A 25,061-nucleotide genomic window follows, 5' to 3' on the forward strand; every position below is an offset into this window, starting at 1 on the left:
TGCCATTGACCGTTCGTGGGACGGGGCTCGGCTGCTTCCAGGCTTGCCAACCAGCCCCCGCGCCCGCCCTCCGACAACGAACCCAGAGGGTCCTCTGAGGGACCAGCGGGGCGCAGGGAGGCTGTTATGCTAATGAGCCTGGGTGGTGCTGCTGCTGCGCTCCGGAGCTGCGGGTTGGAACGGGCCCAAGGCGGCGGGAGCCTGCCAAGGGGTCCACCCCTCGCTTTTCACCGCCCAGCCGCGGAGATGCTCGGGTGAGGCGAGCAGGCGCCGTCGACAGCCCGCCACTCGCTCACCCCGACCAGATGGAGCCGCGCGCCAAGGTGCTCTTTTGCCTCTGGATCCCGCAGGGTGAGTGCCGGCGAGCACGCGGGGTTGGGGAGCGGTGCGGGCAGGCCGGGGTGACCTCGTGCTGCCCCCCCCCGCTCAACGCGCGCTCTTCTTTTTCAGCCCTCTTGTCCTGGAGCGCGGCGGCGCAGCTGGTCCCGAGCGCGGCCCCTGGCCAGTCAAGGTAAGGAGGGGTGCGCCGGGATGCCCCCCCCACGACGTCCCTTTCGCATTTTGCGCGCGCAGGTTGGGGTCAGGGTGGCCAGGTGCCTACACCTGAGGGAACGAGGGCAGGTGCAGCTTCTTGAACCCTTCCATGTTGAGCTGCACCTGCCCACGTTCCCTCCTCTCTGCAGCGGTTACGTGTACAGGCGGTCTGTCCCTGGTTGTGGAAGCTCAACCGAAGGCTGCGTGACTGGACCAAGAGTGCTGTCCCTGTCCGAGTTGTAGCACAGCTCCATCACTGCGGTCTGAAAAGCTGCACCTGGTGGAGGTCTGCCTTCTGCGCTCCCACCCAACGGAGACCAGAGTGCCTGGACTTTTAAGAGGGAATTTGGGCAGCTGCAGCTTTGGAAACCCTTCCATGTTGAGCTGCACCTGCAGATTCCCACTGATTAAAGGCACAGGCACTCTGAGCATCTGGTCGCCCTGGCCTGCCCACCCGCCCTTCAGGGTTCCCTCAGAGCCTGTGCTATGGCAAGGATGGGGGTGCTGAATCCAACATCTTTGCCAGCACCTGTGGGGGTGTGTGTGTATTTTGTGAACAGGAGAAGTGCCTCTGTCTAAATGCTGGGAATCTGGAATGTAGGGAATAGTAATTTGAAGTTACTGTCTCCAAACATCTCTTATACAGCACTTCCACCCTGGACCACATTGTGAGACATGTACATTTCTTTTCCTCTGTCAAATATTTGGGGGTATGAAATTCTCTCATTTTCTTTGCGGGGGGGGGGGGGGGGTTTGTCTACAGAAGATACACAGAAGCACAAATAAATTGAGACACTTCCCCCCCCCACCCCAAATAGAGTTTAAATGGCAAGGCTTATGAGCCTGGTAACTGGAATGATGGACTGCAGAATGCCTTTTCATAAGTCTACATTCACACCAGCATCTCTGTTGCTATAACTGAAAATGTTATCAGTTCCATTTAATGCTTTCTAGCCTCAGGAGGGATTGATGAGGTAAGGGTTTTCACTCTCTAGGCTTACAGTGATGGGGAAAAAAAATTGGTGGAAAGAGACAAGGAAAAAAGTAAAGAAACCAGGAAGTTGTTGATCAGGAATAATCCAGGACTAGAAATCAGGACACACAAACAGAGTGAGAATTCACTTTGCCTACAACATCAAGAGCCAGGGAAAAAAAACACATATATTTTGTGTGGTATGCACACATATAGAAACTCCAGATTTCACCTGGAGGCCTCCATTGGTTGGACTAGAAATGCAGTGTCCCTGAGTTCTGCATGAGTAAGAAAGGTACAGATTACCTGTGCCAAACAAACCCAGCCTTGTTCTTTTCCTCCCTAGGAACAGCAGCAGTGCAGTACCTCGGAAAGGAGATCCTAGTGCCCTGGGAGAGCAGGTAGGGCAAGGGCACCTACTCACCTGATGGGAGTTTTTTTTGTGTGTGTTTAAAAGGATGGAGAGCTAGAGCAACAGCTCACAGACTATCTTAGCCAAGCATACACCACAAAGGGGAGGGGAGAGAATTCCAGTCATTGCAAATATTTTCTTTCAACCATTTGGCACTAAATTGTCCAGTTGCTGAGCTGAGTATCTTTCATATCTCCTTGCATTTGCCAGTGGTATTAGAAAAGAACTTTGCTTGCAGGAAGCTTCAGAGGAGCATAGACTAGAGAAAGTCTATTAATAAAAGACTCACTTTTATTAATAATCTTGTTGGCTGCAAGAGCATTTCTCTTACTGTGATAATATGCAAGAATGGACAGATATAATTACACTGTATATTCTTTAGTCTTATATTAAAAAGTTTCTTTCTACTGTAATAAAAGAAGGGTGTTGGAAAGATTTTCTATATACCAGATAATTCAGGCTGACTCTTGATTATGGAGTTGATGAGAGTGACTAATTTGGTCTCTTTGAAGGTGCCATATCACTGTGGATAAGTTTATATGCTTATTGTTTTTCATTGAGCAGTGGAAGCGCAGTTGTCCATTGTCAGCGGTGAAAGTTAGAAATTGATCTTAAATTTGCAAAACTATTTGAATACTAGTTTTTGTAAAAATTCACCCTGGACAGAAATCAGTGAACACCTTGGAACAAATGAGATGTTTATATAAAATTGAAATGTGTATGTGTATGTGTGTGTGTGTGTGTATATATATATATATATATATATATATATATATATATATATATATATATATATATATATATATATATATATATATATTTGCATTTATCTATTTTATAAACTTACCTTTATAACAATTTTATCAAATATGATAAGATAAATAAAATGGGTATTGTCAGCAGCAATTCTTTGAATTAAATTAGAGCTCTTTCGGTTGTTTATAGTGATATTGCCTTTGATGAATTTCTAGCAGTGTAGAAAAATTGTGACTCCCAGCATAACTGGATGTTGAAAGTTCTGTAATGAAAGTAAATACTATCAATTTTTGTTTGTTCTTTTTTCCACTAGTTGTGCAGCTAAAGAATTTAATTGGAAATGAATATATGAACATTAAATTATTACTTCAACTATAAGGAAAACCTTTAAACACTGTAATATACAGTACATGTAAAGACTTTCACTACAAATAAGTTGGGGAAAAACTAGTTTATTAAACATTCAGGCCCAATTCAAATTAGGGGCTAACATTAAGACTTCATTTAATCTCAACAGCCTTTTCATTAATTCTTTAGGATGTGATACTGTAAACTTTAGGGAAAGCTGCTCTCAAGACTGAGAGGCTATGAGCTTGTCGAATCAACCGAAAGAATGTTTAACATTTAATAAAAGTGCATTCAAGTGTTTGGGTGGTATGAAATGGAACATTTATTTTTTTCACTTGATTTATGATGGTTTTCAACTCAGTGATGCATCAGAACTTTATAAGCACTGTATCACCGTGTACTGAAAAAGTATATTTTTCCTTCATAATTTTTATGGTTGATTTTTCTAAATGGGGAGAAAGGATTAAAAACCCTTAGGCTTCCGTGTTGTGCAGCCTAATTAGGTTCCTCAAAGCAAATCAGATTCCTTTTCTTCTTTCTCTCTTCTGTTTGCTTCTGGAAAAGTATATAGAGAAAAAATTTTCTGAACAACCATGAACATTAAGACAAGGCCAAAAGCTTGCATTTATAAAAGGCATCCAGAGAACAGTAACAGCTTCTATTATTGCCTTCTTCTGAGACTATTGTTTTGAAATCATTCACTTAGAACACTTGCTAGCAGATGTAAACTTGATAGGAACATTTTGCATTTTAGTAATTGCAATTGTATTAATGGTACTGAATTAATGTTAATAGTTGTGATAATAACTAACATATTTTCTGCAGCCCAATACTATGCATGTTTGTTCAGAATTTAGTTAAACAATGTGGTTTACTCTCATGTAAGAGGGAGTAGAATTAAATTCTTTATTGAGTGGAAATTATACAAAAATGTTGTGAAGCTAAGATATTTTAAAAAACATTGTTTTGCTTTTCTAAAAGCAAGCATAATACAGAGATTTTTAAAATTGTTATACTAATTGCATAGCATTTAACAATTATTTTGAAAAATGACAAATCATATACATATACATTTTTAAAGAAGCACATTAATAAATTGGTGAGATATTGCAGGTTGTCAATGTCTTTCAATGTATTCATGTGAGTGGCAGTGCTGGACATATGTTTAAACTTTAAACGTTCATCTCAGAGAGTGTGCAATATCTTCAATTTAGTAACTTCAGTAATTTATAAGGGCACGACTTTGGTTAGCACTAATAATAGTTTTGATGTTTAAACGTGAATGGTGTTTAAATACTTTTGCTGTAAATGTTTAGATGTAATCTAATTTGTTTACTTTTAATGAGAATTGATTAAATTTTTCATATCTTCAAAATAATATATTATTTATTTGAAAAATTTATATCCCTCCCTTCCCATGCTGAAGGAAACACCCAAGATAGCTTACATAATGTATAATAAAAATGATATTTAACTTCAATGATGAAGTTGATATGTGCTTAAGTTCCACTGTAGCTGTATTGTGACTAATACTCAATTCCTGGTAGTAACAGAATTTCAATTAACTATTTTTGAGACAATTATGGGCCCAATCCTATCCAACTTTCCAGCCCCAGTGCAGTTGCAATGCAGCCCCCAGGTACGGCAATAAGTGTTCCCTTACCTTGTGGAGGCTTCCATAATTACCTTCCCATCACAGGATGCAGCGCAAACCCCATTGACACGGCTACACCAGAGCTGGCAAGTTGGATAGGATTTGGCCCTATGTTATTTATGGAAATCAAATATGTACTAGTGCAGGGATGTCAAACTCATTTCATACAGAGGGTTGAAGTTGGCATTCATGATGCCTGCTGAGGGCCAGAAGTGACATAATTAAGCAGATGATGACCAGAAATAAGCAATTTGTTCTCCCATAGAAACTCAATAGCTGCAGATGACAGACGGAAAATGTGCAAATCTTGTTCATATTTTCAAGATATGAGACAGCCCAATTATCAAGTTGCAAGAGTCCAGTTTGAACAGGTGCTGGATAAATTGCTTTCTCTGGCTGCATTCAGCCTGCAGGTCTTATGTCTGACATCCCTGTACTAATGGTTATTGAAATTGGTAAACATATCATAGACATGATTTTCATTACAAAAATTCTAGTGACTATCCAATGTCTCATTTTGAAAAGTCAGATATTCAATCAAAATGGTTGCTGTTGATTTAAATGCTTAGTGTTCTTTTTTTAATTATAATTCCATGGTGCTCTAGGTTATTCATTGTGTTTCATGAATGTGGTGGCCAATAATTAGTTCTATATTGATATCCTCAGAAGTAGCTTTTTGTTTTCGTACTATTGAGTATTATGCTGTAAATCTGCATGAGTATACAGAAGCTCCATGTTGAGAAATCCATGCTGCCATCCTTGAGGTCTCAGTTGGTAGCTATGACTTATGCAAATGATGTGATGTTATGCCACGGATAAGGTTCTCTGCCCCTAATGTTGTCAGGTTACGGACTGATTTATAGTGTGGTTATCTCTGATAAACAAAGCCATGTAGGCTAAGAGGATTGATCCAAGATCATTGTTTGTTTAAAAGATTTATAAAAAGTGTTTCCAAAGCTAAAAGCAGTGTACAGAACATACACCTGCCACGTGATAAATAAATTAATATCTGATCTGAGGGTCTTCAATGGGACATGAATTTTTGCAGTTGACAAAAATCAATGAATAGTTTTGTTTCTGCTCTAATTCTGGAGCATATGGCAAGTAAGATTTCAGTTTAATGCTACCCTGACAAAAGATTTGTAAGTTTAAGGAATGTTAGTTCTAGCAGAGGATCATTTGTCTTAATTCACCGATGCAGCAACTCCAAAATGGCTACAGCTGCATGCAATGGCTACAGCTGCAGTTGTGGAGGTCTCCTCTGGGTAAAGGAACAAACGTTCTCTTACATGGGGGTAACTAGGACCTGTGCTAGCTCAATATCTGGCGCAGATCTGCGTGGACCTGTCCTGTGGGATTGGGTGTGAGAAAGGGGTTAGGATTTGGTTGCTGTGGCCGAATCCACCCCATTTCCAGACGTGTTCCTCCCCTCCTCCTTTCCACCCAGTTTTGCTCCTTCCCCAGCTGATAACAGAGGCTTAAAGACTTTGGCCTTCGCAGCAGCATTCTTGGCAGGGTACTACTGAGCGCACTGCCAGACCACCTTTTACCATTGTGCTGACTGCTATATGGCAGAAATGGCTTTAAACCCATTTCTGCCCAAAGTTGCACATATGCAGCTGGGATTGCATATGTACAAAGGTGTACATATGCAATGTGTACACCTGTGGGCTGGGCAGAAATGGGTTAAGGGTTACTTTTCTCTATAGGATGTTTGTGAGTGTATATGCTTATCACTTAACTTAAACTTATGCTTATCACTTGACTACTTAGGATTGATTGTGCTGAATGTGTTTGCATGCTTCACATACAGAGAGCTAGAGCAATGTGGTGCTAAGCTGCAAAATCACCTTCTTTGGTTTGAATCTTACCTCTTCCTAGATGGCCTTAGACAAACCACATCCTCTCAGCCTTGCTTCTACAGGGATGATATGGAAATAATGATATTTAATGTAAAGGTTGTTGTAAGAATTCCCTCAAGATAATACATACGAAATGCTTTGCATGCTCAAAAAGTTTCTTATAAATGCTTCGTATTATATACACAAATTAACTGCCTAATCCTAACTAAATTTTTGTGTGGTGATGCCAGCTTCACTGTGTCCCGTGGGGGAATTTTGGTCATTGGAGTTCTCCTTGGGATAAGGGGACATTTGTCCTCTTGCCCTCTGATAAACTCCAGCAGCTGCAATGGGCCAACTCAGACCTGCACCAGGAATATCACTGGTGCAAACCTCAGTTGACCAGTGTGAACGGATCATGTCTGAGAAGGGGAATAGGATATGGCACACAGTGGCACCACTGATCCTAGGTCCACTCTGCCACCTGCCCTGTTCCACTCCCCCACCCCCCCATACTGGACTTAACTGATCAGACAGGCATCCCTGCAAACACTAGCACATGTGGGAAGGCTCTACCTTTTCTTCTTCATTAAGTTTACTCTCCTACAAAAGTTAACCCTCCCTGCTTACTCTCCTACAAAAGAGACATACAAAGTGGAACACACACAATTTTATCACATGGCATGCTGGCCTTTCTGCTGGCATGCTGGCTGGCTAGAAGTGCTGTCACAAAACGCCTTTTGGCAGCTGTTCTGCTGTCACAGCAAGGGAATAGGATTTGGCTATAAGTTATATGGAACACTTTTCAGGATATTTCTGGCTGTAGCTACTGGTATTCAGCTCAAAAAAAATACTTTAGCAGCTAGAAATGTTGATGTTTAGATGTGCATGGGTGCCCATGTAATATAGTCCTAAATTTTGTAATATGTTGTAATAAAAGAGGGGAGTTGCCTCCCCGATACACATGATAAGTGTTATGCAGCAACCAGAAGATTTATTCTGGTAGCTACATTATGTTAACCTAAAATACATCATGAACTATAAAGAGTTACAAATCTTAAAACACTTATACATTCTGAATTAATTTTTCTTTTTTTTTCTGAAGGTATTTGGTGCATCAATTTATAACTCATCGGCTACCATAGTACCTTCATCCAGGGAAAGAAGATTTCGGAGTGCAGTCTGTGAATCTTCTAGTAAGCTCCTTATTGTTTTTAAACAAAAAAGAAATCACTAACAGTAAGCTAGAAGAAGCTCATGTAAGAGGATTTCTACACACCATACTTCCCGCCACAGTCCCTTCCACTCTCTGTAAACCCTTTTCTGAGGTCAGGAGAGTGACAAGAGAAACAGTTGGAGTGTGAGAGGAGCTGTAGGTGGAAGGGGGGTTATTTAACCCATTTCTGCCAAGCCCACAGTGCACATTTTGATCCCTGTTGCGTATATGCAACATTGGGCAGAAATGGCTTAAAACTGAGTGGAGGTAACTTATGTTAGTAGAACTCCACTCACAGAATATGTCTTCACCTAATTTGGGTAAACTCATCCATAATCCTGCGGACTCCATGCCCATCTACCCACTTCTCAAAGGTCTCCTCACCCTAGATTTTCAGGGGCTGCAGGAATCAATCCAAGGCCTCTTGCGCAAGTTTCCTGTGCTCTTGGAAATCAAGATAGAAAAACCTCTGGAGGCAAGGGGAGCAGAACTTCCCTTGCTCCAGAGGCTACAAACAGGTGACATCATTTAATGATGGCATCACTTAACAACAGGGATAAGAAAACGCATCCCCATTGTTAAGTCATGATCACCTGTAGCTGAATTTTGGCAACAGGCAGCTAATAGATGTGTCTTCTGGTCTATGAATAAGACAGACAAGTGAAAGTTTAAACATTTCTTTTATGTTTAAAAATGTCTTTGATCTTTGTTTTTACTTAAAAATATATTGCCAAGACTACCTGTGCAATGGAGTGCTACTGAAACAACCAATATTTATTTGGCAGAAGTCAGGGGGTATACTTGCGTTATCTGGCTGCTTGATATAATCAGAGGAGTAAATTCTTGCTATAGTTATTAACAGATTTTAATACAAGGGATAAGTATTTTCTAGGAAGATCTTTAGGAGTTCATCACTTTGAAAGATGCTATGTTGCGATTATCAACTTTCAAAATAATATGTCAATGCAATTAGATCTTAAAATGTATGTGACTTAAAGAACATAATTGTATATTTTTTTATTTAGAATCATTTGCATGCTTTAATGGAGGTGATTGTGTGTATTGGCGGCTGTGTGACTGTAGTCGATATAATGCCACTGGATCAGCATGTCAGTTAGGTAAGTAGAAAATACAATATACTGTATTGCATATAAATTGTATCTAAGATCACCTAAGTTTCAAACCTGACTTGTTGTTTTCTTGAAAGACCTGTTTTCAGAACCAATGTCATTTGTCTAAAATGCATATTATAGAATAGTAGATGGAGGCAGTTGTTATCTGATGAACATAAGTATTACTTAGCTTATCTCTTATAGATTTATTTCTTAAAGTGCAATCCTATGCATGTGTACTCAGAAGTAAGTCATTTGTGTTCAGTAGAGCTTATTTCCAGGAAAGATGGTACAGGAATAAAGCCCAAGTTGAAATAAATGTTTATTATGACCTCTTCCAGAAGTAACATAAACATATTGGTTCTGAATAGCATGCTCTCTTTCTCTCTTGCTTTTAGTGTATAATACAGGAATAGAACGCGACAACATATGCCGAACATGGGGACAATACAACTATGAAACCTTTGATGGCGTCTACTACTTTTTCTCTGGGAAATCAACATATGTTCTTGTCAGGCAGAATGAACCAGATGAGCAGGGCTTCTCTATACAAGTAAGAGATAATATTTTAAATTTCATTTCAGATAATGTTAAATTATTTTCAATATAGTCATTTTATGCATTGAAAACCTATTAGAATATTATGTGATCCATAGGCCAGTCCTATGCAGGATTAGGCTGCCCTATGCAGCACTTTGAGATAGCAGAAGAATGGCTGCTAATGGAGTGCGGAGTGCTGTTGGCAGCCATTCTGGAAGCGCTTGTGCAAGAGGTGGAAGTGCTCTCTATCTGACACTGGACCTGTTTGCAGCTGTCAGAACAGGAAGACTGCAAAAGGGCAGGGAGGGGATGGGGAGGCTGCAGTAGAGGGAGGCTGCAGTAGGGGTGGATCTGGCGGTGATGGTGTGCACTGGATCCTGTCCTCCTTTTTGCAGCCTCCAATCCTTTCTTCTCCTCAGACTTGTGTCAGGTATAGAACTGGCACAGGTCCAAGGAGACCCATTGTGGAGCATCAGGCTTATGAAAAGGTAAGAAAATTTTAATCCGTTTTCCCTCCAAAGTCTCCTAATCCGCCTCCTGCTGGATATAGCATGGTCCTTTTTCAGTGCAGTTGCACCAGAGAGGGAGGAAAATATAGGATTGGGCTCTTAAAACTTACAGTGCTCCCAACTCCCTTGTAGGAGTGTGGAAAGCATCAGCCTACACACATGCTAGAAACTGCACAAGACCATTTGGTCATAGACTATTTGGGTCATAGTCCATGAAAATGATGGAATTTCATTAGTTGTCAGTAAACTGAAGAAAGTTGCAGAGAATGTGAATAATGATCCTGATAGTCACAAAATACTTCCAGATTCATCCATAGATAGTGCTTTCTGCTTTAATGTGTGTGCCACCAGACCTGGTGCTATTTTGATTCTGCAAAAGATTATAATTTACTCTCCTCTATACATTGTCACAAAAATCTACATTGCAGTCATAATTTCTTGCAGTAGCAATAATGTAATTAATGCATTTTTATCCTACCCTTACTTCAAGGGATCCAACATGGTGAACATGGTTCCCCCCTCTCCTCAGACTATTGAATCTGTAACTTAATGATTAAGATATGAAGAGTGAATGAGTCTCCCAGTCATTAGGTCCTACCTCTTTAGAGCAATAGTGAAATACTGAGAATATAATTGTTGTTTTCTCCCAATTCTTTTTTGGCAGGTTCATAATGATCCAGAATGCAAGTCTTTTCCCTATTCCTGTAAACGATATGTTAGCCTGTACTTTTCTGGAGATGGAGAAATTAGATTAAGTAGTGCAGTCACTTACAAAGGAATACGGTAAATTAAATTTATTTTCACCTAGTGTTTTTACTTGCCATATTATGTTAATATGTGCAGATTTAAGCACTGTGATTGATTCCTAAAGATTTGTTGGTTTCATTTCTAGAGGATGAGTTGCTTCTATAGTATCGGTGACCATACTTTCTTAACATAAGAGCCACATACGATAAACTAGATGTTTGAGAGCAGCAATATTTAAGAAGCATTTAAATTCTTAAATGTATTTACTCACCATGAACATTAAGCTTATGTTTTAATCTGCTCTCAGTTTATACTGGGTAAATAATTATAAAGCTTGAAAAATTTTTATTTGCCTTTTATATTAATTATGATGCAAAAAGGAGATTAATCAGCATTTTCTGAGAGCCACCCATTATATATCAAAGAGCCACATGTGGCTCACAAGCTGTGGTTTGGCCACCCCAGCATATAGGTAAATGAAACTAAGGGCACAATCCTAACCCCTTATGTCAGTGCTTTCCAGTGGTGCCAATGGGACATGTGCTGCATCCTGCAGTTGGTTGTCACTCATGGAGGCCTCCTCAAAGTAAGGAAATGTTTGTTCCCTTACCTCAGAGCTGCATTGCCCTTATGTCAGTGCTGGAAAGCACTGGGTTAGGATTGCGCCTGTAATCACTCATACTAATTCTCATAGTTATAACTTGAACCTCATTTGAATTATCAAGTTTAATAATCTTATTTATAGTCACAGATCACCATGATTAATCCTTCTCTTATAAGAGTGTAAACCAAAACTGGCATCAGTGCGACTGAGGACAGAATTTTACTTACCTTTGGAAAGAGTGAAAATGGTACTAACCCTAAAGGCACCTAGTGCTGCAGCAGCAAGTGTTCCAGTAGTGCTAGGTCCTTTCTGGCTGTTGCAAAAGGCAACAGGGTAAGCAGTCAGCTCCACATGCCTGTGGCCAGCGGTTGCCTGCTGGCAAGGTAGGTGTGTATATGTGCTTAGTTGGGATGAGGGGGGAATAGGTTGGTGATGGGGGTTGGAGAAGAGCACAGACTGGGATTGTGAAGGGGCAGATTCAGCAGCAGTAGTGTCCGCTGAATCCTAGACCTGTTCCCCCAGACTAGATCCCCCAACCTGGATTCACGTGAACTGCCAGCGATATATATCCAGCCACCCAGTATGGGCTTATATTGGGGCAAATATACTGGGGCAAATAAGGGAACAAAAGTTCCCTTACCCCAAGGAGGCCTCTGGAGGCCAAAACTCCCCTGTGAAATACAGCAGGCGTTTAAGTTGCATTGTTGCTCAGGAAGTTAGGATTACAGCCAGGCAGCCCAATCTTATCTACACTTACCTGAAAGTAAGCGCCATATAGTGGTATTGTCTTCTGAGTACATGCATAGGATTGTGCTGCTACTTTTTAAAAATTTAATAACTGAAAAGGATGGGATGCCAATGTTTTGCTTATGATGATGTTTGCTTGTCTTCCCAGAATTCAGTTACCTTATTCTGTAGGAAACTTGAACATTCAAAAACTAGCTGGATATATCATTGTTAGACATCAGTATGCATTCTCTCTAGCATGGGATGGTACATCTGCTGTTTATATTAAGATGACTCCTGACTATTTGGGGAAAACGCATGGATTGTGTGGTAACAACAATGCCATTTTGCAAGATGATCTTACCACTAGTTATGGTGAGTTCTTAATTACATTTATTATGACAAACATATGTTTAATTTTATATTTTAAGTGATTTGCAATCCTCAAATATTAGAAGACTGAAGGATAAATTTTAAACAATGCTGTAAAGCAGTGGTTCTCAAATTGGTGGGTCACGACCCACCAAGGAACTGGTAGGAGGCTGTTCCCCCTTAAGGGAAATGGCCAAGAAATTCACAGCAGTGCAGTCACCATGATTGTGCTGCTGCCAGGTAGGAAAGATTTTTTTTTTTCCTGAAGGTCCCTGAAAATTTGAGAACTGCTGCTATAAAAGAAACCAAGGATAACCCTAGGTTTAATGAAATGTTTAAGTGAAGGCCATTAATATGCAATAGTTTGGAATAAATAAATTGTTTAGAGCAGTGTTTCTCAAAGTGTAGGTCAGGACTCATTAGGTTGGGTCCAAAAAGATAAGATCTTGTTTTATTCAATCTGTTAATAAATGATGTTTTTTTATTGTAAGGCGCTATACTAAAGAATTTATATATTTTATATTTTTATTTTTCTTTCCTAATGTAATGACCTATGGTTAAGCAATAAAGGTTTGATGATGATGATGATGATTAGGTTGGGTCTTGAGCCAATTTCAGGTGGGTCCCCATTCATTTCAATATTTTATTTTTAATATATTGGACTTGATGCTACTATGGTATTGACTGCATTTGGGGAAATGTTACAGATCTGTACTTTGGGGAAATGTTACAGATCTGTACTTTAAACAGGCTACTATGTATATGTTTTTAACAATGATAGTCAATTGGGCTTATTCCTGGGTAAATTTGGATAGGATTGCTGCCTTGGATTGTCAAAAATTTTCCTGCTTGATGGTGTCACTTCTGGCTATGACATCACTTCCAGATTAATGACATCACTTCCAGTAGGTTGCAACATGTTGTCATTCTGAAAAGTGGGTCCTCGTACTAAAAAGTTTGAGAACCACTGGTTTAGAGCTTTCTGTTTTGTGGTGTACAAGTTGAGACATCTTTAAAAAATAACATGTAAAAAGGAAAACATACAAATTAGTAGTCGTTGAAAAAGGAAGGGTGTGCTGATATGCTTTATAGTTGATGACTGACAGCTGAATGTGTGAACTGACTGCATTTGAAAGCCCTGAGTTTGAGTTGATATTCAAGTCGCTAAGTGATGAATTTGCACCTGTGATAGTGATGTGCTGAAGGCCATAGTGGATTGCTGCTAATGTTATGTTTAATGCTTGGGGAAAGTTATTAGAGTGCAAAATCACATCTAGTACGTTAGTTCTGAAGGACCACTTTTCTTGTTAAATATTTTTTCTTATAAATTGTATATGACCACACTTGTACACTTTGATAGGTATGTGTTAAGTGTATGTTATATGCTCTTAGCATTTTCACCCAGGTACAAAATGTAATGTAAAAATTGGCCTTGGCTTAGGGGCTTGGTAACTGACCAAAGGTTCAGACTTAGAATTAATAGGAACACTTGATACATACTCTTTATGTACTCATGACACTTGGATAATAGTCATTATGAGAGTTCAAGTGGAAGCTGTGAAAGAAATACAATTATTGAAAAAGTGAATTTCCTGCATTTATGAATTTGTGCATTTTTTTCTCTAGGAAAACTTACGGAAGATGTTGAAGAGTTTGTAGAAAGCTGGAAAGAAAATCCTCCCCAGGAGAACATCCTTTTTTGGGATACCTCTTTTAATTATCAGCCACCCTGCCTTACTCAAGTGCGAGCATATGTACAGGTATTAATGATGATCAATGCAGGAAGTGATCACAATTCAGTTTTATTAAGAATAATTATAGTATGCAATCCCATTTATGTCTCTGTTTTTGTCCTACCTCCCAATTGTAAGTTAATAGCTGATGTAGTTATTTGCGTCAGAATGTGTTCTTTTAGAAGAACATTTTAGGTTAAACTTTTTATTGCTTGAAATTTTTTTTAATGCCTTCTCTTTTCATTCTTTAATATTCTTCAGGGCTTGCTCATTTAGCATTCACAGCCTGCAGGCAGTGGATTCATCTAATATCTGGTGCCAAAATTTGATCAGATAATTCTTCCTCGCTTGTATTAAAATTCATGAAAGAGTTCTTATATCTATAAACTACTGTCTACAATCTAAAACCATCAACAACAACAAAGAAATATTTTATAAATTGTTAGAAAACTTAGCATTTCCAAAATTTAGACAAGATTGTTTTTCTGTATCTTGAGTAGAATTAAGAAAACAGATTTTGGTAAAATTTGTGCTAATTTGACTAAAATATACTGGTGGGCCCACAGTATCTGCAGATTTCAGTATCTGTGGGTCCCCTGTGCTTCCCTTACCTCCAGTGGAGATTTTTGTGCAAAAAAAGTTGACATTTTAAGGCCTTAAAAAACCTTTGGAGGTCTGGGGATGGCTTTCCTGACCCTCCAAAGGCCTGTTAAGGTCTTAAAATTGTTTTTTTTGCAAAACCGTAAGTGACCGTCAGAGGCCTCCCAGAGGTCTTAGAAGGCATTCTGTGGACCGGGAAGGCTGCACATGGCCTTCCCTATCCTCAGAACACCCTCTGGAGATGAGGGGACCATATTTTGCTATATTCTAAAGTTACTTTACATTAGTTTTCTTTCTGTTTTTAGAGGATTTATACCTTATGCAGCATGTTACTCTGGCCGCCTTTCAAACAGTGTCATGAATTTGTGAGCCCATTTCCTTTCATGGCCAGTTGTACCAATGATCTATGTATGTAAGTATCAATATTTGAGAACTCCAGTGTTATCAGCCTATGATAGGGATCCATTGTGAAGATGCATGGGGCTGTGCTGATTTTTCTCTACCAGCTATAGTCTTTCACACTATTAGCTGCTACCCCAGACTGTCTCATAATCTTCAGGAGCAACTGTTCAGTATGACCAAGGGGCTATGGTATGTTTGGGGAATGGTTCCTTTGGATCCCAGTCAATAATTTTGTTTTCTCAAAACAAATCATTGCTGTTTGCTTCTTTTTTCAGTGTTTCTTCTATTGTGTTGCTTCCAGTTTTCATGTTTAGGAAGTAATCTTGTACATGCTTTCCCGGGAGGAAGCCCCATTGAACACAGTGGGACTTACTTTTGTGTAGAAACACATAGCTAGGATATTGGATACCCATGGTGGGCTGCTCAAAGTGAAGGGTAGACCTGGATTCTGCCTTGAAATCCCCTGGTGGAGGCCAGGCCTACTCTTCACTTTCAGAGGCTTGTAGGCTTGGCTTCTGTAGGACCTCAAATGGAAGCCAGGTCTATGCTTTGCTTCAAGCAGCTGCTCAAATGAAAGGTAGAGTTAGCCTCCACTTCAAGATCCCTGGAGGAGACCAGGTCTACCAGCTGCTCAGTGGCAAGTTTGACACCCTGGGTGTACTTGACACCCAGGATAGACTACAACCATTAGGGATGGACAAATCAAGTGTGGCTTGACTTGAGTCAATTCATGAGTCTTGACTCCCCAGCGACTCAACTTGAAAATGGATATTTATGGGGGCACTTGCCAAATCGCCTTTTCGTGACTCTGAAGAACTTTAGATAAGTCATCCCCTTTAAAGAGCCCATCATGGGAAAAATGGGGCTGCTGCTGGGGTTTGTGTGTGTGTGTGAGTTAGAGTTCTCTTTAAACACTCCCCTGATGTCCCTGCCTATCTGTAAACAAGGTGGAACGAGGTGGGAGGGACTGCGTGGGGACAGAAGTGGCAAGAGGGAGGAGGGTCATGTACAGCAGTTGCTAGGCTTTCCAGGATGATCTGATCCTTTGCAGGTCTACTCAGAAGTAGTCCCATTGTAGCCATTCATTCAATGAGGCTTCCTCCTCTTAAGTAACAATGGAGCTTGGCAAGCATGATTGCTATGAACTGCCTTCCCCCGCTTCCCTGCCCCGCCCTGAGCTTCTCCAGCCAATTGTAAGGCAAGAACCCCTTTGGCTCCTTCTCCTGCCCTACCTCAGTCAAAGAAAATATCAGATCTCCCATCCTGCATCCAATGATTATTGGTTCTTTCGAAGATGGGCAAAACAGCCTGCTCCTGCCTTCCTCTCCCTACCTCGGCTTCTCCAGCCAATCATAAGGCAAACACCCCCTTGGGCTCCTCCTCTTGCCCTATCTTAGCTGAAGAAAATATCAAATCTTTCATCCTTTGTTTAGTGATCACTGAAGGAAAAGGGAGCCTGTTCTTGTTTCCCTTCCTCCTGCTTGGATGCAAAAGCAAACCCTTTTCTGTCTCCTGGCTGTAATCTCCCTGCTGCTCGCCTGGTCTGAGTGATGGCCCTATGAGGTTTTTCATGCCTTGAAAACATAAGCAAGCACACCCAGACTTGAGTGTGTGGGGACAAGTGCCAAGTCAAGGGGCCCTTGACTAGAGTGTTTTGCTGAGTCTTCCACATACGTGACTCGAGTGTAAACGAATCAGCAAAAAATGCTATTTTTTGCAACTCTGACTCAAGTCACCTGACTTGAGTTCGCATCCCTGACCACCACCCCGTCCTTGCTACACCACTGCATAGGATTGTACTGTCAGTTAATCCAGCTGTTTTAGAGTCTGCAATGTGGTCAGATCCTTGGTAGTAAAGCCACATTTTCTTAAGAATAATTACAGTATTCCTATATTATAAATAAATGATTTTACAGCAGATTCACAGTTTTGCTAAGACCCTAAAATAGCAAACATTTTGGTGATGTATTTACAAAATGTTCCTTGTATATTTGTATGATAATAAGAAAAAAACAAGAGTGTCAATTTTAATTCTTTAAGGTCACCTACTGATAATGCAACCTTGTGCCGAGCATTAACAGAATATGCAAGGGCCTGTGCTCAAGGAGGAAAACCTCTCCATGAGTGGCGGACACAGTTTGAACAATGTGGTATGTCATGCAGAGTTTCAGAATGCTGCCTGCTGTCCAAAATTCTGCATACTTTTATCTTTGTTTGTTTTCTTTTTAACCAGTGTACCTTTGTCTGTAATTGTGTGCTATTAAATTACTTTTCTTTATAAGAACACTAAGGGGAGCAACATTTATCAAATAAAGGGCAGAGAGAATCTCTTTCAGCCATGTTTCAGATTTGCAACAACTTCTGTTATAGCTCACATGAAGCTGCCTTCTTCCAAGTCAGACCATTGTTCTGTTTAGTTCAGTATTACCCATGCTGACTCCAGGCTTTCGGACAAACTTTTTCCCCAGCTGAACACGGAGATATTAGGAACAGAACCTAAACAGCAGATGCTCTGTCACTGAGTCACAACTCACCTCACATGTTAAATCTATCCTTGAGGTGCTTTTACCATCCAGTAGTATATCTGTTGCTAATATGTGAAAGTTAGTGGTGCTCAGCTATGGTCTTTTAGTGCAGTGGTTCCCAAACTTACCTGGCCATCAATGTCCCCATTGAGCTCTGGACCTGGAAGTAAGTGCTGATGACGTGATTGGCCTTCTGGGTTTGCACCTGGAAAAAAAGTCTCAAGAATTGTGAAACTGCCAAGGGAAGGCAGGTGGGCCCTTCTGTGGCTTGGCAGACAGCCTGACCAGCCGCTCCAGACCAACCACTCCAGTGCATTTCATTGGATTCCTGCTGCGGAATTGCTTGGCCAGTATGGGTCCTGTGATGTCCTCAGACACTCTGTTGTGTCACCTAGGTTAAGAACCTCTGTTTTGTGCGTCGTCACCAATATCTTAGTCCATAACATTGCCAAAATTTAGCCAGATAAATGTAATGTTCATTTTATGTGAAAAAAAATATATCTGTAGCAGAATTTTCACCCTATTAACACTGACAATTGTACAAGGAGTGAAGAAAAGCTACCCTGGCTATATTTTCAATGGAAGGGGTTCTTTTTGCACTCAGAGTGACCTTGAAAGGTACTAATTGTTTTTTAACAACTCTACCATCAGTGATTAAGAACAAGAGACAGTCTGCATTGCAGGAGACCTCATCTGCATTTCTGAGCCCTAGGCCATTGGAGAGACCTAACAAGTGTTCTCAGAACCTTAAAGGGCCAGATTAATTTTTTCCAAGTTCTGGGCACTAGCAGCAAATAGATACAATCTACATTCCTAATAAAGGAAGGGTACAGAGTGCCTCTAACAAAGCCATTGCCTAAGGAAAACAAGCCCCCTTTCAGGCAGCATAGCTTTGTGCTTTCCTATGGGACATGTCAGTTTCAAAGCTGGGAGTTCTTTGCATTAGAATAGTGCTGAAAAGGTGAATTTTTTGCATCTTTGCTGAGTGGTGATAGTACTTAGAAGCTTAAAGAAAGTGGTTTGTTGTGTCATCTCATTTGTAGAGGTGGGTTTGCCTAATTTGTACAAGAAACAGGTGAAATTTTATTCTACACCTATTTTTTGTGCTTGGGCCTTCTCAGGGCAAGCCCTTAAGGAAAATACCTAATATTTACTTTGATTTTCCTAACCCATTTAATATCTACAAATATTTGGGATTATAAAATCATCCTAGATCTAATTGCAATTTACCTTTTAATAACAGCTCAATCCTATTCCGGATTGGGCTGTCACTGGGAGGGATTTATGACAGTGGGAAGAGGCTTCTGATGGCTGCCACCATATCCTAACCTCCTGGCCCGGGAGACCCAACATGGATCACCTTGAATCTGCGCCTGCTCAGTAGTGAACGCAGATCCGAGGAGACTGATTGGGCTGCCTGGGTATTACACAGGGTAAGGGAGCATTACCTGGCAGGGCTTTCCAGCCCTGAAGGATGCAGTGGTTGTCATTTTGGAGCCACTTCAGCCTTGGGCACTGGGAAGCCCAGGTTTAGGCTGCTGGTTCCCACATATAGGGAATTCTTGGAGCTCTGTACAGGCTTGTTAATCCCTTTCATCACCTTACTTGCATACACAGGCCTGTATGAAAGTAGCAGAACAAAATATTACAGGGAATGTGTTCACCTCTCTTTCTGTGCACCTCAAGTGCCCTAGAGCCAGATCTCAAATAACTTGAATCATATGAGGAGGAAGAGCGATTTGGGGATATGGAAAGCCTACAGTGATGTCCCATTTCCCATAATATTTTGAAACACTGCTAAGGTTTAAGACACTGCTAAACAGCAGAGGCAGGAGAAGAGAGAAAACAAGGCTTCACTCAGCCATGTGAGTCTCAGCATGCAGGTAGTGTAGAAAGGATTGTGCTTATAACTATTTACAGAATGCTTGTAATTGAGATACTTCTTCCATTTGGTCAGCTGTGAAGAACTTTTTAGTATTACAGTTGCTCTTCTATCCATGGATTCAGGACCCATGGATTTCACCCACTGCAGGTCCCAGACCCATGGAGGACCTCCTAGACGCAACCTTGTTCTGGTTGCATCTGTGAGGCTATTTGAGACCCATATTATTATTATTATTATTATTATTATTATTATTATTATTATTATTATTATTATTATTATTATTATTATTATTAATAATAATAATAATAATAATAATAATAAACAGTATTTATATACCACTTTTCAACTAAAAGTTCACAAAGTGGTTTACAGAGAAAAATCAAATAACTAAATGGCTCCCTGTCCCAAAAGGGCTCACAATCTAAAAAGATGCAAATGAATACCAGCAGACAGCCACTAGAACAGACAGTGCTGGGGTGAGGTGGGCCAGTTACTCTCCCCTTGCTAAAAAGAGGAGCACCCTCTTGAAAAAGTGCCTCTTACCCAATTAGCAGGGGTTAAAAAAGTGCCTCTTACCCAATTAGCGTGTGGCCCATAGAGGCCACATGCTGCCTCTGTGGGCCTCAGAATGGCCTAGCATAGTACTGGATCAACATCTTGTTCAGAAGCCCTGTTGGTCTACAACCTGTCTACAAAATACAGGCCTTTAGTTACAGACATGCCCCTGTATCCACACGGGTTCAGTTCCGGAACCCTCTGCAGTTAACAGAACTGCGGATACGAGCGAATGATCCCAAGCCTCCTAAAGTCTTATAAGGCATTAAAAATGTCATTTCTATGTCATTCATGGAGAAATCAGAAGTGACTTTTTTAGTTCTGTGACTCAGTCTGAGCCTGGCTATCTGCGAACGTCCGTCTGCTGGGCTCAGTGAACCCTCTGGAGGCGGCATGTGCTGGAGGGCCATGCGCCCTGTGGATAACTGAATCCATAGATACGGGATCCACGGATCAGGGGGCCCCCTGTGTCTGCCTCTTTCAGTATCTGTGGGTGGTCCAGGAACGGATCCTTCATGGATACCAACGTGCCTAGTAATTATTATGCTCATATGATCAATTTTTTTGGCTACACAAGAGCAGACAAAGATACAGAGAACTGTCTAATTCAAAGTAACTTAAGCATAGAAAGATCTTGTGGCACCTTAAGGACTAATCAGTGTATTTTGTATAACCTTTCATGGACTACAGCCCACTTCATCAGATGCCTAAATTAATTTCATTATTTTTGCTCATGCAGCAGCCACATCATTTTAACATTTCTTCATGTCTTGCCTTTTTTCAGTTGTGAGATGTGAGGACAATCTTGTCTACAAGGAATGCATTGACTGTTGCCCAGTTTCATGTCAGCAAAAGACACACTGTGTTGACAGTGAACTGCCCTGTGTTGATGGATGCTACTGTCCAGATGGTAACAGTTTTTGATATGGACATTTGTTAGAGGAAGAGTGACTTTCGGAAAGTTAAGATTGCAAGAAGACAATCTACAGAAGACAGCAGTTAAACTGGAAGTTGCAAAAACTAGAAGTTGTGATTTTTGGCCTGTTGGAGGCTTTAGAAGGCCTTCTGAGGGTTGGGGAGACCTTCAGAAGGCCCTCCAGATGTGACTAGAGTACAGCTCTGGTCATGTTTGGAGCATTACAGGGTACCTGACCTGTGGATTTATTATCTGCAGGTTTCAGCATATGTGGGGGTTCCAGGAATGGAACCCTGAGGATGCAAAGGCACAGCTGTAGATCTGTTTTTTGATAGATCTATAGATCTATTAGATCTATCTAAAACAGATGCTATATTTACTTGGATGGGGAAAGCAAGTTATGCTGTAAATGAGAAGCAAAGGTTTTTTAAATTGAAAACTAAAGTTTATGGGATCTAGTTGATATCATATATAATAGATTAAAATGACTGGAATCAGGACTAGCACTTTTACTATTAGGAATTCATTGTGCAAATGAAAGCTTTCTCTATGAATGCAAGGACCCCTTTCTAAGAGTAAGCACAGGATCTTCTTTTACGGGTGGAATGCTCTTATTATTCCTTCATGGAGGAAGCGTCTGTCTGCATAGTGAATTTGTGATAGCAAAAGTGCTAGTCAGGATTTCACCCCATAGATTGCAGGTTTATGCAAACACGCTTTGGAGTTAGTCACATTAAAACCAAAAGGACTTACTTCTCAGTAAGTAAGGTTAGTGTTGGGCTGAACGTGTTAATTGACTCTGCCTTTGTTCAATATAGCAAAAGCAACTGCCAGCTGTTTTGTAAAATATCCTAGTTTTCTTGATGCAAGTACTAGGCAATTCAAGACTTTTTTTTTTTTTTTAAGAAAAATAATCATTGTTGAACACATGCCTTTTAATTTTGTTATTATTGAATGTTTCATACTAGGACTTATTTATGAAAACAGATTATGTGTAAAGCCTACTGAATGCCCTTGTGATTACCATGGAACTGTTCACAGAACTGGTTCTGTAATTTATGAAGAATGCAACAATTGGTTAGTAACTTTCTAATATTTGTTTCCTTTGACACATCCTCCAAAGTAGAAAGCAGCATGTTAACCACAACCCTTTCTTTCGTAAACTTTGCATCCCATATTGCTGGAAGTTTGCAACTGCCCTGTTCAATTCTTCTACTATAGCAGCTGGTGTCCTGCTATTTGTTCCTAACACTGAGTTAAGGAGCATGTCCTGAAAATCTTGATCGGGCAGCAAAGCCTTGGTAGTTTTAACATTGCCATGCTGTTAATGTAAAATTATGTCTGTTCTTATGCTGTGTGTTGTAGCCTAGCATATTTAAGAGCAGAAATCCCAGAAACACTGCAAAGTGGGTATATAACAATAATTATTTTTAGTTCTATAGAGAATATTTAGTTCCTTTTAAACTTATGGAAAGTTTGCAAGTCCTGACTTGTGATAATACCCTTAGAGTGCAAACCTGTGCAGGTTTTCTCAAAACTATGTCCCGCTGTGTTTGATGGGGCTTACTCCCAGAAAGTGTTGATAGATTGTATGATGGTGCCGGCATCGCTGATTCTGCCCCCTTCTCGGGCTCAACCTTAATCTGCCACCCTCATTGCCACTCTCCTGTGCCCTGTTTTGCCCCCTCCTGCCCTGATCCATCTTGCCCCCCTTCCCCCTCTCTCACTGCTTTGGCAAGCGGCAGGAGAAGCACTGGAGCGGGTGGAAAGATGTAGTCCTTCCAGCCAGTGCTGTTGCAACATGCCAAGTGATGCACAGTTGGAGAAACTTTTACAACTGGCACGGACTGCTTTATGGCAGCCAGCGCCAGCACATAGAATTGGAGCCTAAGAACATAACTTCAGTCAGATTACTGGGCTCAGGCTTTGCCTCAGGCTTTTCATAGCTCAACCGAAGCTTTCACTGCATGCTTTTCTTTGCTTTTTTGCAACTTTTATTTCCTGTTGTCAGGTAAGGACTTCCCTTGAGTACCATTTTAACAGCTTGAATACTAAAAGTAGTTCTTCTGTTTTAGTACATGTATTGGAGGAAAGTGGATTTGCACAAATTTTACCTGTCCAGGTACGTCCAAAGATATTTCTTCTAAACTTTATTTTCATGTGTGTACATGTTAATATTGCACTGTGACTATTTCAACAAGGTTTCCCAATGATCAGTCATATTATTTTACCTACCTGTCTTTTTGTAGTTATAAATGCATAATCACATCAGTAAGAAATGTTTGGGTGATATTCATACCAAGTAATGCACATTTTTGTATGAGGCTCTACAGATACGTATATACAGTTTTTAAAATTTCATCAGGACTTTGACACTTAGGTTTTGTTTTCCCCATATATTTGAATCGGCTGCATTTCTTGTAAATATTGAAGCTGCCTGAAAGGAGAGGCAAGCTTTGCAAACTTCCAAGTCTGGGCTTGGATTAAAATCTCCAGCTGCCTGTAATTATGATCCTGAGCGTTATCTTACTTTTCTGATTGTGATGAAGGGACAGCATTCAGATTGGAAGAATCAGGTTTGGATTCAGTCCCAAGCAGTAACTAGAACTGGGGCTTGCTGGCCAGGGGACCACATAACTAGCACCCAGTGACCTCGATGAGCAGCCTCTCACACCTATAACCTTTTGCTCCCCCAACCCTATGCATCAGCGTAAGTAACGATCTTGGAAGGATGTGATGGAGTGGAGAAGGTCAGGCTAGAGGGCTGGGCAAGGCAGAGAGGTGGAGCCTTAGAGGAATAGTTTGAGCATGCTTTCTCAGTCAACCTTTTGCCCTTCCTTAAATTGTTCATTTGGAGCTCTCCATGGTATTGAGCTTTGCCTTGCAGTGATCTCATGGGGTCCTGCTGCAAGACAAGCCAAAGCAGCAAGTTCAGCTTTAGACCCAGACCAAGTATGCAGCTATTGCATGGAAAACACATCCTTGAGTTACATCTGTGAGTTTCAGCCCAGGTGGTATTTATCACCACATGTTCACTGCAATTCAGGGCTTTCTTTTTGGCAAAAGAAATTTTGCAGCAATTAACAGCACTAGATTGTGAGAGGAGTTGTGTTGCTGTTATCCAGTGATGATTCTAGTCAATAGGATCCTAGATCACTTAACACATAATGATATTGATCCACAAACTCAGTGGATGCTGTTGCAAAGTGAAATACTAGCATTTCCCAGCAATAATCTTTAGGAATTTCAGCACTGGTAAGCTTCCATTTCCCCCCTCCCCTGCCCATCAGACTCCAATTCAGAAACAGCTGCTGGGTGAGAGTCTGGAATGTATTCAGCACATTTTCAGTCTTTTTTAAATTCCCTGTGTAAAAACCATATTATCTAGAAAAGCCCTAAATGTTTGTACTGAAGAAGTGAAAGCAAGTCCATAGATTGGTGAGTTACTAGGATATTATAAGTTACCTAAGTGAACTACTGTACATTGTACAATTATGGAATTTGTAGAATTTATAAAAACTTTAAAAATGAATTTATAAAATTAAAGGTCTGTTTACATGATGTTTTGGCAACTGAAGTTTACAATTTTCATTCTTTTTTCTGTCTAAACTGCTATATGAACTTCTTGTTAAAAAGCAGTATATAAATATAATAATAATTTAACATGGACTGAGTCAATCATGCACATGCTGACAGCTATGCACTGAGTGCATCCCAGCTCATGGCACCTGACAACAACCAAAGATTTATGGATGAATAGGCCCTTAGATCCAAATGGCACATTACTATAAATGTATCGGCTAGCCTTTTAAGTTCTTTGTTTTCATTAAAAATAGCACATGGGGGAGATCTGAATTGAAACTAGAGGTTAGGAGACCTGTAATCACAGTTTTGATTTGGACTGTGTACCCTAGTGCTCTATTTATAACAGTAAAAAGCTTCCTTTTTTACTGTTGTAAAAAGTATGCAGGGGAAAGTTTGTGTGTGAACTGGATCACAACCTACGGTCTCACTTTGCATTAACATCAGCTCACTATTTTTAATGAAACAAAACTCTGAAAGGACCAGCTCATGCATTTATCTTAGTGTATAGCTTGGCAT

General features: G+C 40.5%; 1 protein-coding gene across 1 annotated transcript in view; it reads left to right on the forward strand.

Moving 5' to 3' along the window:
• Window positions 1–305: 305 nt before the first annotated feature.
• Window positions 306–25,061, forward strand: part of OTOG (otogelin) — a 136,267-nt gene continuing 111,511 nt past the window's right edge. Inside the window, exons 1-13 of the mRNA XM_066619402.1 lie at window positions 306–511; window positions 1,854–1,908; window positions 7,624–7,714; window positions 8,760–8,852; window positions 9,245–9,399; window positions 10,560–10,678; window positions 12,142–12,347; window positions 13,971–14,104; window positions 14,983–15,089; window positions 17,120–17,229; window positions 20,829–20,954; window positions 21,929–22,037; window positions 23,036–23,082. Of these exons, the coding sequence (XP_066475499.1) occupies window positions 306–511; window positions 1,854–1,908; window positions 7,624–7,714; window positions 8,760–8,852; window positions 9,245–9,399; window positions 10,560–10,678; window positions 12,142–12,347; window positions 13,971–14,104; window positions 14,983–15,089; window positions 17,120–17,229; window positions 20,829–20,954; window positions 21,929–22,037; window positions 23,036–23,082 (1,558 nt within the window). The remainder of the gene's footprint in view (window positions 512–1,853; window positions 1,909–7,623; window positions 7,715–8,759; window positions 8,853–9,244; window positions 9,400–10,559; window positions 10,679–12,141; window positions 12,348–13,970; window positions 14,105–14,982; window positions 15,090–17,119; window positions 17,230–20,828; window positions 20,955–21,928; window positions 22,038–23,035; window positions 23,083–25,061) is intronic.

Source organism: Tiliqua scincoides, chromosome 1 (assembly GCF_035046505.1).
Source record: "Tiliqua scincoides isolate rTilSci1 chromosome 1, rTilSci1.hap2, whole genome shotgun sequence".
Lineage (NCBI taxonomy): Eukaryota > Metazoa > Chordata > Lepidosauria > Squamata > Scincidae > Tiliqua > Tiliqua scincoides.